General features: G+C 33.5%; 2 protein-coding genes and 1 long non-coding RNA gene across 7 annotated transcripts; 2 read left to right on the top strand and 1 right to left on the bottom strand.

The window, feature by feature from the left end:
- Positions 1-488: 488 nt before the first annotated feature.
- LOC131645037 (probable leucine-rich repeat receptor-like serine/threonine-protein kinase At3g14840) lies at positions 489-4,535 on the bottom strand. The gene is made up of 17 exons (XM_058915693.1): positions 4,390-4,535; positions 4,006-4,180; positions 3,617-3,688; positions 3,448-3,519; positions 3,228-3,299; positions 3,075-3,146; positions 2,871-2,942; positions 2,711-2,782; positions 2,557-2,628; positions 2,362-2,436; positions 2,202-2,273; positions 1,968-2,039; positions 1,795-1,860; positions 1,548-1,601; positions 1,420-1,463; positions 957-1,336; positions 489-870 (listed from the first exon to the last, which is right to left on the bottom strand). The coding sequence occupies exons 1-17, from the start codon at positions 4,484-4,486 to the stop codon at positions 661-663; spliced, it is 1,749 nt and encodes a 582-aa protein (XP_058771676.1). The 5' UTR covers positions 4,487-4,535; the 3' UTR covers positions 489-660.
- Positions 4,536-6,765: 2,230 nt separating this feature from the next.
- On the top strand, positions 6,766-11,307 carry LOC131645036 (uncharacterized). 5 transcript variants are annotated; one of them, XR_009296862.1, is made up of 7 exons: positions 6,777-7,013; positions 7,090-7,250; positions 7,568-7,774; positions 7,920-7,980; positions 8,460-8,499; positions 10,483-10,551; positions 10,675-11,302. It is a non-coding gene; the product is annotated as an uncharacterized LOC131645036 (long non-coding RNA). The 5 variants fall into 5 exon arrangements; XR_009296859.1 differs by having other exon boundaries at positions 6,766-7,013; positions 8,460-10,551; positions 10,675-11,307; XR_009296861.1 differs by having other exon boundaries at positions 6,778-7,013; positions 10,483-11,303.
- A 4,120-nt stretch (positions 11,308-15,427) lies between these two features.
- Positions 15,428-16,381, top strand: LOC131597816 (uncharacterized). The gene has a single exon (XM_058870483.1). The coding sequence runs from the start codon at positions 15,428-15,430 to the stop codon at positions 16,379-16,381; it is 954 nt and encodes a 317-aa protein (XP_058726466.1).
- Positions 16,382-19,498: the final 3,117 nt, after the last annotated feature.

Genomic DNA, 19,498 nt, shown 5'->3' with positions numbered 1-19,498 from the left:
TTTATTCTTGGGGAAATTACCTGAAGCTTACGCTTTTTTGAAACCAATTGTAGATTTTATGCCGGTGATACCCTTACTTTTTTTTCTATTAATTTAGGTTGATGAAATCAAGTCTTGAAACTTCTTTATAACCTTAGAATTTCCTATTTTAAATCTTTGCTACTAAAACTTGTGAATGATCTTTTACCAAACCAAACCCAAAGTAACTTTAAATCAAGACAATATAAATTATAGAACGGCGGTGATATCACACCAATCTCTGTGGAAACGATAAACTAAAAGTACTCCAATATACTTTCATCACACACCGCCTGAAAACCCTTGTCAGGAAGACTTTTAATACAAGGCTCTGATACCATGTTAAAATACGAGAGACCAAGAGACAGTTGAATAAATCGTGTGTTTTAAAAAGCACTATGGAGACTTTATTATATAGAGAGATATTACAATTAATTACATGATATAGTCGATGTGCGACTATTTTATATACAAATATTCTTAACTCTATTTACAAATATCAACAGTTCTTTAACTTCAAGAAATATATTGAATTATGATTCATTCTTCCAATACTATGTCACACCACCTTTGATATTCATCATTGTTGGTGATTGTTGCAATCAGAATTTCAACTACCGCTCCTTCAAATATGCAAGAGTTTTACGCACCTGATGATTCCACTGATATAGCAGATATGAGAGGACCATATACAGAATTAATTGGGAGATTCTGTGTCCCTTTACCAGCCCAATACAAGCGAATCTCTAGAGTATTACTACTAACAACAATATTATTGAATTGCTTTACTATTTTACTTCCAACTCCTCCTGCTTCTTTTGCAATATTAAAGTCCTTTTGCACTAACTTTCCCTACAACATTTCAATCAAAAAATTCTTAGTACTTCAATATGATTACAATTTATTAAAAAAATTTATTGTTAAAACCATTTATACACCTGAAGGTATATATCAAAAACGCGCCTTCCCAAACTAGCATAAGTTTGATCATCCGGGATCATTATTTCCGCAAAATGTAGATTCACTGTGTAACTACCCTTTTGTAGACAATATCCATAATAAGTCAAAGAAATAGGAGAAACACGTGCACGCGTGTATAATTTGGAATCTACCATAGTAAGTTTAGAGATATTGTGTGGAGAATAAGATTCTCCAACAGTTTTACTTCCAGGGAGTACACCAGTGGTGCTAAATGCCCAATTTCCTGTAGGATATGCGTGGAATCTCGCTGGTCCACCTAAGCCTGAATCATCTTCGTAAGTTTTTCCATCAACTATTTCTTGACTTCCACCACAGTTTATAAAAAGTGATTTTGACGCTGGATTAGGTAGATCATGTGAGCAAATCATGTTTAAAACAAATGTAAATTCATAAATAGGTTTTCACAGTTAATTTACTCACGCTTGGGACATGTAAAGCTCAAATCCGAGGTAGAAAATAAGTTCCTGTACATAATAGCAAAACGGATGTCATAGAAAGTTATCAAGTAATTTACAAGCAAATGAATGTACAAATGAAAATATTCTTACACATTTTCCTTTTGACTCCCTTTGCTGATGGTGATGTTATTGTATGAAAGATCTCTATATATCATAAAAATTTATTCAAAATATGATTATATTGTAACAATCATAGACTTAACGGAACATTTGACCTAAAATATTAATATATGTAGTCATATTTTAAAATGCAGTATGCAACCACAATTGTAGCAGCATTACTGATGTGGTAGCCTCTGCAACCGCATCGATAAATGCTATTAGAAAGATGACTCACACGTCCAAGTTAGTTTTCTTTGTGAAAGCAGGCACTTGTCCAGTGAGAAGGTTTCCAGTTAAAAATCTGCCATAAATAAATATTAAGATAAAACGGGAGTACCATCAGTCATCCTTCAGACCCAAGAATTTGCTTCAGAAATTATAAATAGTAAAAGGGAGTGTCGTCCATACATGTAATTCACGCCGCTCATGTCAGCATAGCTCCTCGGAATTGTTCCACTTAATTTGTTAAAGCTGAGGTCTCTGAAGTAGATATCATATGAAAAACAAGTTAAACATTTCTATAACATAATTACAAAACACAAAAATGCCACAGGTTATACAAAAAACAATAAGCTAAACATTTAACAGAAGAAACTTTAATTGCCAACTTTAGTAAAAAAAATGTTGGAAGTATGTAATTACAAGAGTTGTAATTTTGTCATAGTCCCAAAATATTCGGGTAGTGTTCCATTGATGTTGCAATTCCTCAGAATTCTGTGAAACAATAAATAAGATAGTCAACAATATATTATAAGTGATTGTCTTCTTGGTTTTCTTGAAAGAAACATAGGAATCAACTTACAATGTTTTTAACAATGTGTGATTATTTAGTTGTGGCAAAGGAGCATATTCAGATCCATTCAAATCACTAATTCTCCTGAATATATCACATTTAAATCAAAGTTAAGTTAACATCACTAAAATGAAAATTAAATTTCAACTCTTTCTTTATCAATATATAAAATATAAAATATAAAATATAAAATATCTTACTAACAAGTCAGTTAAGTTTTTCAAAAGTGAAATTCCAGAAGGAATCGGCGCGCTTAATCCACTTCCTTGCATCATTCTGTCCAAAGTAAACTAACCATTAATCATTCTTTAGCAAAAAAAAAACAATTAAATTTGAAGAAAAGAGAAAAAATGCATACAAGTTATTAATATTTGTCCAGTTCTGAACATAATCTGGTATCTTTCCAGTGAATTGGTTATCATCAATTCGGCTACATTTCAAAACAATATGAAAATTCGAAGCATCATAAAAAATAATTTCGTAATGAGTAAACATCACTATAAAAATGTGTTGCTTACAACTCTAGCAATTTAGTGAGCTTGCCGAATGTAAGAGGTAGTTCTCCAGTAAAATTATTCGAGGAAAATCGCCTATATATATTTGCAAAAAAAAAACAATAAGATTATGATTCTAAACAATGAAAATCAAAATAAATTTAAAACATTGAGCTTTCAATTTTCAGTTAGAACATCAACTAAGAGGGAAAAGAAAAAAGTGTTTACATTATTTGAATTTCGGGTAGATTGCCAAGCTCAGAAGGTAGATTTCCAGACAATTGATTGTTATGTACCTCCCTATTCATTTCAAGTTAAAGTTAAGTTACAACAAGAAAATGGTTTTTTTTGTCATGAATTGATTGGTAATGAGAAACTTACAAAAGTTGGAGACTAGATATGTTTGCGATCTCCGCCGGTATTGGACCAGTTAACCGATTGCTGAGGAGAGCACTAAATGATGATTAAGAAACATGTTTTCATTAGCTTATTATTGTATAAAAATATAAAAGGAGATCATTTCATTCATATGTCAAGATCTTATAATATATCAAACAATAGATTAAAAATCGGAAAAAGAACTGTAAGAGACAAATCATACAATTTACGAATATTCGTCAAGACGCCCCATTCTTTAGGAATTGTACCATTCAAGTTATTGCGAGCGAAGTCGCTGAAATAAAGCGGAGAAAGAGTTTGTTATGAAAATTTGTTACAAGTTCAATAATTTTTATATTTTGGATGTGAGGAAAATTTTAAAAATTACTTACATCATTTGTAGGTAACGTAATCTGCTCAGTGCAGGTGGAAGAGTGCCTTGGAGATTTTGTCCTTTCAAACTTCTGAAAGTTTATTTTTACATAAAAAATGTTAAATATATTTCTTTGCTGATAAAATCTTCTGCTACATAGATTATAAATTATTGAATTTACTATTTGTCAAACCCATTTCTAGTAAAGAATCATATCCTTGACTATAATAAATTTAATTTCAATTCTTGGTTTGACTACATATAAGGGATGGCAATCTTTCAGATATGTCATAATAATAATTGATTCAAAATATGAATTCCAAGTAGAAAGACGCACGAAGCAGATAGATATTCGATTTAATCAAAAGCAAATAACTCCGCTCTCCAACACATCTTAAAGAGACTTACATCCAAATAACATGGCAAAAATTATCACCGGCTATAGCGCAATCACAAGTGACATTGTTATCATAAACATGAGGGATAGTAGGCGTAACCCAATTAGGTTTGTTGCTGCATGGATCAATATCGAAGTTCCAATCCTTCTTACCAATTGACTTAGCTATATCTTCAAGAGCTTTCTCTAAATATACAAATCAGAAGCTATTAGCAAAATTATTGAGAAAAAAATAACTAAACTACCCACATATATCATCCAATATGAAAATAAAAAATTATGAACAAAATCATACATGTGATTTAAAACTAACATGATTCCTTAGATAAAAAAATTGGAAAATAAAAAAAAAAATGCTAAGTATTTGATAGCTATGATAACAATATATATCTTACTTTCATCAGGGTGAATAGTTTTAGTTCCATAAGCTGCAAGAGATATGAACCAAAAGGCCATGAGTGAAAGAAATAAAAATTGAGAGAAAATACCCATCTTATTATTAACAAGGAAAAGAGAAGTTTGTAGGATTCAATAATTTAGAGAAGAGAGACTCAATATATGTATTATGTAATTTTCAATACTTTCCCTTTTTTTGGAAATAAGATACTATTATTAACCAAAAACATGAGGCGATCCAAAGATCAAGACTAGTAAACAAAAGAAGAGACTCCTACATCATTAGATCACCAATGTGGGTTCTAAGTTTAGGAATCATCCATTCCTTATAGATCAATATATCTATAATTTTTGTCCTATAGTGTTTTTACTTATCCCCAACACTAAAAAATTAGGAGCTTTGATTTCCAACCCTTTCATGATTTGATAATAGATGTCTTTCACTTTCACCTTGCTCTTCTATTGCACATTATGCCAAAGGTTCTTTTGATTCACTATCTCCCTTTGATTAAGAATTTTCAATACTTTCATAAACTAAATTGTGATTGTGTCAAATAAGTTTATCGAAAATATTATTTTATTAAGATTTTTAATTGAAAAATAGGAATGTTTAAAATAAAATCATATTTTTCGTATGATATATATATATATATATATATATATATATATATATATATATATATATATATATATATATATATATATATATATATATATATATATATATATATATATATATATATATACCCTTTTAACTTCTTTTATACTTTAGAGTCAAATAAAACAATTTTCTTTTACTTTTTTTTAAACAATGTTCTTTTATTTTTTAACTATGGAAATTTAAAAAAGGGTTTAATGGATATGGGCTGAAGTGGTAAAGCGGCAAGCAACAAAAGTTTTGGAAGTATTTATCTGAGAAATTATCGTGTCCACAGAGATTAGTGATATTGAACTACCGTTCAACAGTTTCCGTAGTTATGAGTTTGGATTGAATTGGTAAAACATAAAAATAGAAAAGTAAATATCAACACAAAAAGAATACATTCTTTGGAAAAAAATAACTTATCAGTCATGTAAATACACTCACTCCTCACAAATGTAAACCTATCACTCTGTTGCACTGAACTTACAATACTTGTCAGAATCACCACATACCTCTCACATCAATGTCCATTTCTGCAACACAGAGGCATTAAACTTTGATATTATGTGGATGTTAACCCCAATCCTATTTCTAGAATCTAAAGCTAAAAGATATCCCCCTAATAAAGACTTGTGATGTCTATTTCTACAACAATACGAATCCAAAGCATTTAAGCAAAAAGATCAAGGAAACACCGACAAAGATTTGTAAAGCAAACTTTATATAACAATAGACTAAATATATACATAGGTTTAGAGTAAATATACATACAAACCCAACACAAACAAAAAAAACAAAGAGGAGAAGAGATAAACCAAACATCTAACGAATTGTCAGCTCCGATTGATGAGTAATCCACCTCTGATCATCCAAATGCACAACCCCATGTTATTTTCAGGCTTTCTCTATCAAAAAATGGAGGTTTGATGGATTGGGACCAAAAATACCCAAAACATAACTTTAAAATATGACTTTTGGCCCTTAAAACATATTTCTGTCCTACCAGTTTCGTAGGGCGAGCCAGTCATTCGCTGGGGGAATGACACCAGTAGCGACCTGCATAATTTTCACACTGTTTTAGACTTAACTTGAAAACCGTAACTTCAATTTGCGCCAGGTTCAAAGCGTTTGAAAGCTTACTCAATTTCCTATCTAACAATGAATAAATATAAACAAAATTGATGATTTATTATTATTTTATTTTGAGCTTTTATTTGTTGATGCGTTGGTTCCGTTGCTCAAAATCGTGAGTTTGAAGCCGTGTCTTTGACACTTTTTTCATTTATTAATATTTTTTAGGAAACATTTTTTAAATTATCAAAATATTAAGTTTAGGCCTAAATCCATTTAAGTTTCAATAACAGCCCACTTACCCTTATACTATTTTCAATTATTATCTCCATATGTTTTATTGGTCACTACAAGAAATATGGCCTACGGCCACGCTAAATTCTTCCACAACTCAAAAACTGTGGCTACATATAAGCTTTGGCCAGGGTTTTCTAACCGTAGAAATATGTTTTGAAATATTAAACCCAGATTGTGAAACGGTTGTCTTTTCTTAAATTACCATGTTTATACCACGGCTAATAACCGCGGCTTATAAGTTTCATTTCAAACTATGGTCGAAGCCCATAATTTTATAGTCCGCCAAATTTTCTCTCTTTTATTTTCAGTTTCCCTCTTTTTTATTCTTTTCTTTTCTAATTATTTTTTATTAAAATAAAATAAAATATAATTGAGAAAGCAATTCCCAACACCGTTTCAGTTTCTCTCTTCTTTTACTCTCGTATCATCGCTTCCCTTCTCCTTCAGTTTCTCTCTTACCTTCTCCTTCAGTTTCAAACAAAAAACCTTCAGCCATCGCGCCGCCATGCCTCCAACGGCAGTCGCTACGGCTATAAACACAAAAACCAACGCAGAGATGATGACTCTCCACAGCGGCGATGAAGAAGATGACGGTGGCGCCGCCGCACCTAGGTTCATTCTTCAATTCGTTTACATTTTTGAAATCCTCTCTCCCTTCTCCTTTCTAACCCGAGTGCGATTATTGCAGGAAATGGCTGGAAGGAGGCGAATCTGAAAGGGGTCGAGTGGAAATCATAACGGAGAATCTCCAAAAAATCAAGGATTCCGCGATATGAAGAGCGAATCGAGCAACAACAACCTTCAATCGGCGGAAGTGACGGTGATGAGCAGCGGTGGAAAGCTTTTCAGGTGAGCTCTTCTTCTTTCTTTTCGTTTTAGGGTTTATTCTCTCGGTCTGCAAAGACTATGAATGAACATGGATAGATTTTAGGTTTTTCTAGAAATTTTTGTCAAAAAGCTGCGCTGGAATGTTTGTGAATAGCTGTAGGTTCTAAATTTAGGGTTTTTCTTCTATTCTTGTGTAAAAGCTACGCTCTGAGTTTTTGTTCTGTGTAAAAGCTAAGTTTTTGTAGATCATTAATGCACCATCTAAACCAGGAAATTTCATTGCATTTGTATTGTAATATGGTATGTGCAGTGTTGTAAGTCTATTTTTCTCCTTTTAGGCGCCAAGATTCTTCTATTGGAGTTGGAGCACCTGTACGTGCAAAGATGAGAGCCGACAGTATCACAGAGGCAGCTGTTGCATCATCCTTATGCAGTCAAGGACCGTAGATGCACCTATTAGGGGAAAAGAGAAGAGTCCAAAAAGTACTGAGTTCTGAAGTAAACAACGACGATGCTACTCAGCAAGTGGTGTCTCTTGCCAAACAGTAAGTTCCTCGTTTTAGGTCACTGGTTCTTATGTTAGAATATTTTATAGTAAACTGATCCTTTTCTATTTCTTGTTTGCTACTTCTGAGACATGTTTCTGTTTAGGATAGTTAGTTTCTTACTGTTGTGGATTTCCTTTTGCAGAATTGGTGGTGTTACTATCCTAAAAAAGGAAAATCCGATATAATAAGAGATGGTGACACAGGTAGATAGATCTTCAACAAAGATGAATCTCAGTTTTCCTTTCTGTCTTGTTGAGTGTCTACTTGAGTAGATTTAAATGAAAAACAGTTGCAATAGACGAGAGAGAATGTTAACGGGGGAGTTTTTTTTATGTTTATAACCAAATGATCAATTATGATACTAGTTGTTAATTGTGTAGTCAAATCAGTAAGCGTCTACGGTTCTCCTAAACGCTGTGGTGGCCAGGGTGATATCCTTTCTGGAAGGAAAGTAATTGTGTTTTTAGATAAACATGTATTATGCGAGTTTGATCCTTAGATGATTTTCCCCCCATTGTCTGTATGTCAACTTATCAATGCTTATGTTTTGACTTTTGCGTGCAAGAATATGAATGTGTGTTGTTGTATGTTTGTTACTGAAGATATTATTAAAACTATTATTTACTGTATGGTTAATCATTTCAATCCTGTTAATGGTTTTATTGATGTACTCTAATTTCAGGTATAAAAGACTAGAAGTCTTGTCTGCATTTACAAATGCTGTAAGTATTCTGAATTCCCGTTTCTGTTGCACTTGTTACCTTGTATCATTGTGATTAGGTTGCCTGATGTTGTCATCAATTTACATTTTGATGCTTGAGCTATACAACTGATCAGTGTTGTCAAAATCGCGAGTCAACTCGCTGAATCGCACGAGTTTGCGCTTCACCCATAGATGACCGAGCAAAATCGTGATCAGAATCGCCGGAGAAGAGGATCGGCGCCGGATCGTCGTGCTGGAGCGGTGAATCGCAGGAACGGCGTGCGTTCCGATTTGAGGAGGTTCCGGGTCGGGTCACGAAACCCAATTTTTTTTTTTTTTGGGAACTGTATTAAAAGCCACAGCCACGTTCCCTTTTCCTTTTTTTGCACAAGACTCATTAAAAGCCACGTATTAAAAGCCACCTTTCATTTTCCTATTTTTTTTAATTAAACCTCTTTCTTGACCTTCCACCCACGTTTCATTTTCTTTTTTTTTTAATAAATAATTAAAACTAACTTTCTTTCTTAACCTTCCACCCACGTTTCATTTTCTTTTTTTTTTTAATAAATAATTAAAACTAACTTTCTTTCTTAACCTTCCACCCACCGTCTCATTTTCTTTTTTTTTTAATAAATAGTTAAAACTTTCTTTCTTTCTTAACCTTCCACCCACCGTCTATTTTTTTTTTTTTAATAAATAACTAAATCTTTCTAAATTTGAAGCAAGCAGTTGAAGAGTTATGGACACATTTTTCCCTCCAAGTGAACAAACATTTCCCTCCATCTCTCACTATAAAATCAAATTATCTTCCTCTCTATCACCATACTATCAGTTACCTCTTTGTTTTGTTTCCCTCTTTTTTTTCACCCTCATTTGGTCATGCTGAAGATGAAATTGATGAGAATGAAGATCATATTCCCTGATTTAGGATTGAATAATATCATAGATATCTAGAGTAGTAGTTTTACATTAGGATTAAGTTATTTGCTTCTGTTTGAGTTATTTGCTTCTGTTTGAACTTATTTGATTTGTTTTGTTTCAAGTTATGTGATTTGTTTCGGTTTGAGTTCCATGTTGAATTGTTTGAGTTTTGAATTTTAATCTTTATGTTTGAGGTTACGATCCTACGGTTTTGTATTACGATCCTTTTCCGATCTATGGTCATCTATTTTGGTAGGATCTTACGATCCGTGTTACGATTATCCGAGTTACGAACTACTACCCTTCTCCCGATCCTAATCCGATTTACGGGTTTCACAACAGTGCAACTGATAATCATTTAAAGAATATCCATATTCTTTTACCTCCTATGATGCTTGTGCATCTCAAACCGGACATATAATTGGTCTAGGTCTTAGATCAGGTTTTCTGAATCTTTCGTGAGGTTTAGGGGGGCATTTGAAAGAGCTTATTTGAACTTATTTTCTGATGCAACTTCATGCAAGTACTTGTGTAAGTATCCTGAAGAGCTTGTAAAATTAGTGTAGTGTAATGGACATACAATGCAAGCTAATTTTCAACCGACGTCCAATGAAAATCAATTGGTCTGTTATGTCAGTCCACTTTTGTAACTGCATCTAGGAATTAATGATATGAAATGGAAAAATAGTGAGCTCTCATTAGACGCCAATGCAAAACCGGTTTATTCGGAAAGTCATTTAAACTCAATGTTTTGCTGCTTAACCTACATGTAAACCTGCTAACACGCTCTCTCTCCTCGGTCTCTAACCAATTTTCCACCACCTCACATGTGCATACCTCCTATCAACTTGCTGCTACTTGTCCTCTATTTCTTTTCTAGTATAAACTTTTAATATCCTAGGCCATGTAAAACCTGCTGCTACTTGTCCTCTATTTCTTTTCTTCTATCTAATATTTCACTATTATCAAATTTTAAGTATACTCTCTCCGATCCCTCTTATAAGACTTATTTGATGATTTGTTTGATCCTTCTGGGGGATTTTAACAGTAAGCATGTTTAATCACTGAACTATGTTGACAGTGCTTTGATGTTATACATTGTATACTCTGTCATGTTCACTTTGCTAGCTTCAATTCAGGCCTTGCATAGGTACTACATTTCTTTTATATTTTGTTTGCTATTGTGATTTCAAACAGTTTAGTGAAATTTGCAAATGCATGCACTGGGAGGGCTTTTACTAATGTACTAAACCAGATTTGAAATACTTGGCAGTTGCATCATTGGATCGGAATCTTCAAATATTTGGCTCTGGAGTGAGAATTGTTGCCTGCTATTAATGCTTGATCTAAATGAAGCATGTATTGTATTTAGAAAAATATTATATCAAATAATCTATGTATGGTTTGTATTGCAGGTGTGTGGTTGCATTTACTTCTGATATAATATTTTTTATAACAAAACACTCACTTGTTAGGATTATGAAACAATTGCTGCTCATTTTTCTGTCTGATATTGCTATTGCAGAGAATTTCAATACTCAGTTTAATGTATTGCTCTGAATGGTGAATGCTATTTATTAGTCCTTGCATAATTGGTGAATAATGTTTGGGATGATGCTGCTTTTAAATTTTATGTGCAGGTAGTGATGATTATTAGTCAAATTCATATATGGTGTTTCTTATTTTAATTGTAAGTTATAATGCTGAGGCTGTTTGGTTGCATAAATGAATTGAAAGTATTTGCTTATAATGTTTGGGATTTAAGAGCACGTTGTAATAATTCTGTAGATAATAGAAGTAGTTTTCTTCTTATACATATTATTTAGATTCTTAATGTTTGGGATTTGACCTTAATATTAATTTGCTTCTAATTAATTAGATTCTAATCATCAATATTATTGTTAATTTTATATTGATATATTTATATATATATATATATATATATATATATATATATATATATATATATATATATATATATATATATATATATATATATATATATATATATATATATATAAATATATGTATCAATATAAATATATATATATATATATATATATATATATATATATATATATATATATATATATATATATATATATATATATATATATATGGGAAGCTTTATGAAGTGGTTGGGTTATTGCAAATCTAAGAAGGTGAAACCCGGTAAAGTAGGAACTATTTGGTTGGCTTTTTGTTGGTCTATTTGGAAGCTTAGAAATGAGATAATTTTTCGGAATGTTTTTTGGAGTGTTTCCGATACCGTTTGGAGAATTAAGGCTCTCATTTGGAAGTGGTCTTATATAGGAAAAATTACCCGCACCAATTATAATTTCTATGAATTTAGCAATGATCCTTTGCTTTTCCTTTCTTAGGTTGTATTTGGTGGTTAATTTTTCTTTCGGATGTTATTCTCCGTCTCTTTGTAATCGTTTGTAGAACTTTTGGTTCTTTAATATATCTCTTGATTACAAAAAATATATATATATATATATATATATATATATATATATATATATATATATATATATATATATATATATAAATATATGTATCAATATAAATATATGTATCAATATAAATATATGTATCAATATAAATATATATATATATATATATATATATATATATATATATATAAATATATGTATCAATATAAATATATGTATCAATATATATATATATATATATATATATATATATATATATATATATAATGATACAGAAATAAACCGTGGCAAGATAAATGGTTTAGAAAGCATAACATATAACAACGGTTTTAAATATGTGGTCATAACCAAACTGTGGCTATATCTTGAACCAAAACTGTATCGTAAATGTTAAATTGAAACCGTGGCTTTACCATATAGCCGCAATTTTGCAGTCATGGCAAATACAAACCGCGACCTTAATCAAGTTACCTAAACCGTGGCCTAAAAAAGCCACGATTGTCAAAAAAGGCGTGGTCTATATCAGAAAACCGTGGACTTTACTTTAGGCCACGGCCGCATACTCCACAGTTGGATTTTCGTGGCCAAACTGTGGCCTCAGCGTTACGCCACGGTTATTTTGCATATAACCTCGGTTTCTTGGGCGTGGCAGGAGACCTTTTTTTTTGGTAGTGGGTTTATCTCCATATGCTTTATTGATTTATATACACTTATTATGAATGTCTTACAAACGATGTGGGACTATAGTTTCTATCACTTCTACAACCTCTTTTCAATTCATAAGCATTTTCTCCATTCTTAGAGCTATATGTTAGAAAGCTAGATTAAGAACCCTAACAAAACTAAAGAAAGCTGTAAATTCTACACTAAGAAGACAAATAAAATTAACTAAGGAAAATAAAGATTCATTTCTTTTCATTGATTCCCTAATGTCTCAATGAGACTACAATATATAGTACTCCTAATGGATAAATTAATAAAGCCCAAACTTATAAAAGTCCAATTCAACAATCTTACAATATCCTAAGAACATTCTAGAATTATTACAAAACAACAACTAATATAAAGTACTAAATAACTATATTAATTCTCTATCACTATACTATTATCTTCATTCTTTGAGCTATACTACAACCGATTGAAAAAACTAGTTTTAAAGCTAATACAAAAGCCCTAATAAAAAATAAAGGGGAGGGACTTGCCAAGGTTATTTTTCTGTCTTCCTCCATCAATGCTATTCTGATACGGCTTATGAAAATGTTAAATATTACAGACCTGGCAATGGAGATATATTAGGAGTTCATATTTTTGGTTTGTATGCAGCAGATCTCATCCATGATGCTTTCAATGCTATAGCACTAGAAACACGTATTCAAGTAATATTTTCTACCAACACTAATACATATGCAGTTATGCACCTGGAACCATCAAAAAAGTCACTTTCGTTGAAGGAAACAAGATTCCTTCTTGGGAATATTTACAGCTGCAAGAAAGAAATAAGACAGTTATAATGTGAATTTAAAGTATTAATTTAAAAAGAAACGTTGAGTTGAAGAACTTCCCATTCCACACCTTCAAGTATCGGAGAAAGAACGCAAACGTGGTACAAGCCAATATGAAGGTGACCTTTGAAAATGTCTAAGGTGTGTTCGGTCGAAACCACCCGCTGAGCACATTTTTTTGACTCTTCATGAAAATTCTTCACAAAATCCTCACTGACGAACCAATATGGAAATGGAGGGTTTAGAGCCACACCAAAATCAGTAGTTGGTAGTGGAGGAAATTTTGGAGGATACATGCTAAAAGTTGTTTCGTAGTGTTGTTCAGGTTTAATGTACGATGGCAGTTTTAATGTCTTCATTTTCTTGATAAAATTTTCCTTTAAAGTGACTGTAGCTTCGCGGATGGTTCGACCTAAATCACCAGGCCTATAAGAAGTTTCAAAGTATTTTTGGAATGCTTGGATCTCTTTGATATGAGTTGAAGTACCTTTCTTGACCCTTTCCTACACAGAAGATAAAACCTTAGTTAGATGTCGAGTAAACGCTTCACCATCTAGAAACTCATCAGAATAATAAAAATGCCACTAGTAGTCGAATTCTTGAGTAGGAAGGAATTATGGTTGGAATGCTACGGGAACAAGTTTGATTTTCCCATACCTGGATTAGTTAATAGGTTGTGTAATTCATTATTTTTGAAAATAAAAATTTATTTGATTCATATATATATATATATATATATATATATATATATATATATATATATATATATATATATATATATGCAAAATTATACCCAGGGTCCTTTAAGTTATTTTATTGTAACAAGTTGGCCCTTGATGTTTTTTTCGCTACAAGTTGTTCCTTTATGTTAACTAACGTCTGCACAGTTAACCTTTTTTCATTAATTTCGTTCCAAAAAAACTGAAGTGACACTAATGGTGTTGATGTTTCACTTAACTTACGTTAGAGACCATCATTGAATCCTATAATAAAATTTTCAGAATTATTTAGAGCATAAAAATATTTTTAAACTAATTAAAATGCACACAAAAGAAATAAATTAAATAAAAATAATAAAACAGAAAATAAAATTCTCAGAAAATTACACAAAGTGTAAAATGAGAAGAAATATTTTTAGGAATTTTTTCATAATTTTTGGACCAACAATGAGTTTAATAAGAATTTTAAAAGTTAAAAACAAAATAAAATAAAATTAAACAGAAAAAAGGTCAACGATGCATACATTAGTTAACATAAAGGACTAACTTATAGCCAAAAAAATATAAAGGACCAACTTGTTACAATAAAATAACTTAAAGGACCCTGAGTATATATATATATATATATATATATATATATATATATATATATATATATATATATATATATATATATATATATATATATATATATATATATATATATATATATATATATATATATATATATATATATATATATATATATATATATATATATATATATATATATATATATGGGTTTTGTTACATTAGACCCACTTTTATGAAGGTCTATTTTAGCAAGCTTTAACTACAAAATAATTAAATGTACCTTAAGGTGCATGTTGCTAAAATAGACCTTCATAAAAATAAGTGGGTGTATTATAGAAAACCCACCAGGGGTTTGCTATAATACACCCACTTAATTTTATGAAGGTGTGTTTTAGTAAGTTTTAACTAAAAAATACTTAAATGCACCCTAAGGTGCATGTTGCTAAAATAGACCTTCATAAAAATAAGTGAGTCTATTGTAGCAAAACTCATATATATATATATATATATTAGAACAGTTATGTTATTAACACTTAATAAAAATAAATATTTAAAAGAAAAAAATCATCTCGTCTCAAAATTCTCCCCTCATCTACAAACAACTAAGTAGAGAGAGAAACTCTCTATTCTCTCTAGCTTTTTGTAAGTCTCAAGTTTGTCGTGGATGAGGAAGCAGAACAACGCTAGGGGAGGATGGACGACGGTGGCAAGAAACTCACTTAGTAGGGGAGATGTAGGAAAGTGGGATGTTGCGAAAGGAGAAGGAAGGAAGACAGATGGAGCTGGTATCTTCGTTTTTCTTCACGGAGTTCGGGAGTAGATGGAAGGCAAGGGATCTGTTATTTGAGTTCAAGGACTTTGGGGTCATTGATGAAGTTGTTATCCCACCTAAAAGGGATAAGTTTGGAAGGAGGTACGGTTTTGTACGTTTCTTCAACGTTGAGGAGGAGAAGTTGCTGGGTATCAAGTGTGATAGTACGATTCTCGAAGGGAGAAAAATGCATGCGAATCTTCCAAGATTTCAGCGTCAAGTCAAGGATACGGCGATTTCGTTTCGGAATACAGGCAGGGGAGGGAAAGAGGTTGTTAAGGAAAGGAAGGAGGGAATGGTGCAAGTTCATAGCTCTAAGGCTTGGGTGGATAAGAGATCCTTTGTGGACGTCGTTCACAACCGTTCAGGGATGGGTGTAAGTGGTGTTGTGTCAACGGGGCTTAAGACTGTCTTCTTTGCGGCTGCTAAGAAGATTAAACAGATTTTCTATGAAGAAGGCCTTTTCTCCATCAGGATCACTCTGTTTGGCCCTAACCTATGTGTTCTCAAAGATCTGGTGCGTGGTGAAGTGGAAGCTCTGATCGAGGAGCGAAGAGGGTGGTGGGAGAACTGGTTTTCATCTATCAGACCTTGGGCTCCTAACGATGTTGACACAGAGAGACTAACATGCTTGAGAATATATGGCATTCCTTGTAATGTTTGGGGTGAAGGTTTTTTCAAGCTGGTTACGGAAACAGTTGGAACCTTTATCAAATGTGAAGAGTCGACGGAGACACGATTCAGAATGGATGATGCGAGAGTTTGTATTAAGACAGGGAGAAGGGAGTTGATCAATGTTTCAGTTAAGGCTGTTATTGATGGCGTCCAATTTCTGATAAGTTTAAGAGAAGCCTATTCTTCGTTCAACGAGATGACGAAGGTGCAAAAGGTGGTCGGAAGAAGCTGGTTCGGATTCTAATGTTTCACCAGAAAGTGAGTTCTTCGAGGAGGAGTGCATGGGAGAGACGAACGAAAATATCGAGGTAGAAAGTTGCAAAAAGGTTTCTGAGTTTTTGACTAAGACGACACTTGTAAGGCTTAGGCAGGAGGGTGGTTCCCAGTCCGACAGTACAGCATTCATTAAAAAACTTACACCTTTTAAGGAACCTCTTAAGCATAAAGGTAAAAAGGAGATTGTTGTTTCATCTATCTTGGCTAAGGAGGTGGTTTCTAAGGAAGAGGAGGCCGAGACATTTAATGATACACCGTTTATATTGGAGAAAGTTGGTATAGGGGAAGTAGGTGCTTCAGGTGAGGAGGATTGGGTTGCCAACAACATCACAGAAGGTGGGACCAATGCTTTTGACGTGGAGATAGAACCAAACGTAGAGGGTTTAATAAAGTGTGGGACCACAGAAGGATGCGTGATGCCTTCTCCTCCTTTGTTACGTGGGCCTATTTTAAATGAATCATCTTTTTTATCCTCTAATAGGCCGAGGCAGGGTGAGAAGGGGTGTGTAGGCCCATGTTCTTTTGATCTGGAATGTGGAAGACTCAAAAAGAAAAAATCAAAGTCATTTCTTAGAAAAAGAAAAACGAAGCCGGTGAAGGACTTGGGGAAAATTGTTGATATTTCCCCTTCGTTCTATGTGTGTATTACTCCAAGGAATGCTGAAAAGCCGACGACTGCGAGAGAACCCACACAGGCAGAACCGTCCAAGGGTGATTCCATTTTTACCGGTGAGTCCTTTTCACAATCCTCTTTAGCAGAGTCGGATATTTTGCGTTGTAACAATAGAATGAGTCATAATTCTTGTTCCGAGGTGGGTAAGAAATTATGGAATTCCATTACTAAGCTAGGTGTCAGTGGTGTGGTAGAAGAAAGTATGAGTATTAAGTTGCTGGAAGTCTAGGAAAGGAAATATAAAGTTGCTCTAGAAGGAAAGAAGACGGTAAAAGTTTCGTTATCATGAATCTGATTTCGCTAAACTTAAGAGGCGGGGGTGCTCTTTTGAAGAGGGAGAGAGTGAGTTTTTTGATAAAGACTTTCAATATTGATGTTTGTTTTTTACAAGAAACCAAGTTAGTTTGTTTTGACGATTTGTTAGCAAAGTCCTTTTGGGGTAGTAGTGATGTTGAATGGACTGCGTGTAACTCCATCGGTGCTTCTGGAGGTATGGTGATCCTTTGGAAGAAGGATCTTTTATCCCTTAACTTTAGTTTTAGAGGGAAGGGATTTTTTGGTATCAATACGTGTTGGAAAGGAGAGTGTTACAATCTCGTGAATATGTATGCCCCGTGTTGTGTTGTGGAAAGGAGAGTTGTTTGGAGTTCTTTAGGGGTTTGGAAGATTAGAAGTGGTAATGATGATTGGTGTGTTGTGGGTGATTTCAATGAAATTTTAAGTAGGGAGGAAAGATTGGGAGAAGATTCTTCTTTGAGTTCTAGAGGGATGGAGGAGTTTCGAGATTTCATTGAAGACATGGGCTTAGTTGATATTCCTTGTGTTGGAGGAAAATTTACGTGGTTTAAAGACAACAGGAAGGCTATGAGTCGGCTTAATCGGTTCTTAATTTTGAGGAAGTTAGCGGATGATTGGGGAGTGGTGGATCAAAGAATTGAAAAAAAAGACATTTCGGATCATGCTCCTATCCGGTTGAATGTAGGAGTGCTAGACTGGGGCCCAAAACCGTTTAAATTTAACAATGTGTGGTTTAAACATAAAGATTTCAAGACCTTTAATTCAAAAGAATGGGGAAAGATCAATGTCTTTGGTAGGGGGATTTTATTTTGTATGAAAAGCTTAGGCGCTTGAAAGCTAGTCTTCGTGTTTGGAATAGGGGGTTTTTGGATGGATCGACTTGAAAGTCAAAGAGGAGGTGGAAAATCTAAATGTGATGGACAGTTTGTTGGTGGACAACTTTGTCGGGAATATAGAAGAGTTGGTTTCTAGTAGGAGTGAGGCTTCGATTGAAATTCGGAACAATTTACATTTGAAAGATTGTATGCTAAGGTTAAAGTCTAGAGAACTTTGGATGCACGAAGGAGACAAATATTCTAGATTCTATCATAATGCCATTAAGGATAGACAGAGAAGAGGTTCTATTACCGTTTTGGAGGGGGAAAATGGTAGGATAGAGTGTGTGGAGAATGTAAAGGATGAGATCTTTTGCTACTTCCAATCTTTCTTCAAAGAAGAAAATTTGGAAAGACCTATTCCGGAAGAGGTTCCTCTTAAGTGTTTGAGTGGAGATGAATTCGTTTGGCTTGAGAGACCCTTTTCGGAGGAGGAGATAAAAGATGTCGTTTGGGAGTGTGACCGGAACAAAAGCCCCGGGCCGGATGGCTACTCTCTAGATTTTTTCAAAGGCGATTGGGAGGTGGTGAAAGGAGACTTAGGTAAACTTGTTTCAGATTTTTATGAAAGGGCAAGGCTTACTAAAGCTTGCACTTCGTCCTTCATAAATCTTGTTCCAAAGATGAAAAATCCTCAATCTTTGGGCGACTTTAGACCTATTTGCCTCGTTGGTAGTTTGTACAAAATTATAGCGAAACTTTTGGCGGCTAGATTAAAGTGTGTGGTAGGAAAGCTTGTTTCTAACAATCAATCGGCTTTTGTACCGGGTAGAAGTATATCGGATGGAGTTCTAATGGTGAATGAGCTGTTGGATTTTTCCAAAAGAGAGAAGAGAAGTTGTGTGGTGCTAAAGGTAGATTTTGAAAAGGCTTATGACCGTGTTAGTTGGAATTCCGTGAGATTTGTTCTTGTGCGGATGGGTTTTGGTGCGAGATGGATGAGATGGATGGAAGGATGTATTTTCTCCAATAATATGTCTGTTCTTATTAATGGGGGTACAACTAAGGACTTTAAGGTAGAAAAAGGTTTTCGTCAAGGACATCCCTTATCGCCTTTTTTGTTTGTTTTGGTGATGGAGGTGCTTTCGGCTCTAATGAGGAAGGCGAAAGAAGTAGGAGAGTTTCGGGGGTTCAAGATGGGTGTGGATGAGGAGGTTGATTTGCTCCAATTTGCGGATGATACTATTATTATCTCCGAGGGAGATTCGGAAAACCTTTGGAGTATGAAAACTATCCTTAG

Source organism: Vicia villosa, linkage group LG1 (assembly GCF_029867415.1).
Source record: "Vicia villosa cultivar HV-30 ecotype Madison, WI linkage group LG1, Vvil1.0, whole genome shotgun sequence".
In the NCBI taxonomy this organism is placed as follows: Eukaryota; Viridiplantae; Streptophyta; class Magnoliopsida; order Fabales; family Fabaceae; genus Vicia; species Vicia villosa.
The sequence above is the reverse complement of the archived record's forward strand: the minus strand, read 5'-3'. Positions and strand labels throughout refer to the sequence as shown.

Coding starts and splice junctions, on each gene's coding strand:
- LOC131645037 (XM_058915693.1), bottom strand. CDS start 4,486: ATGGGTATTTTCTCTCAATTTTTATTTCTTTCACTCATGGCCTTTTGG. Junction 2,783..2,870: donor CTCACTAAATTGCTAGAGTT/GTAAGCAACACA, acceptor TTTGAAATGTAG/CCGAATTGATGATAACCAAT. Junction 2,629..2,710: donor TGGACAAATATTAATAACTT/GTATGCATTTTT, acceptor TACTTTGGACAG/AATGATGCAAGGAAGTGGAT.
- LOC131597816 (XM_058870483.1), top strand. CDS start 15,428: ATGGAGCTGGTATCTTCGTTTTTCTTCACGGAGTTCGGGAGTAGATGG.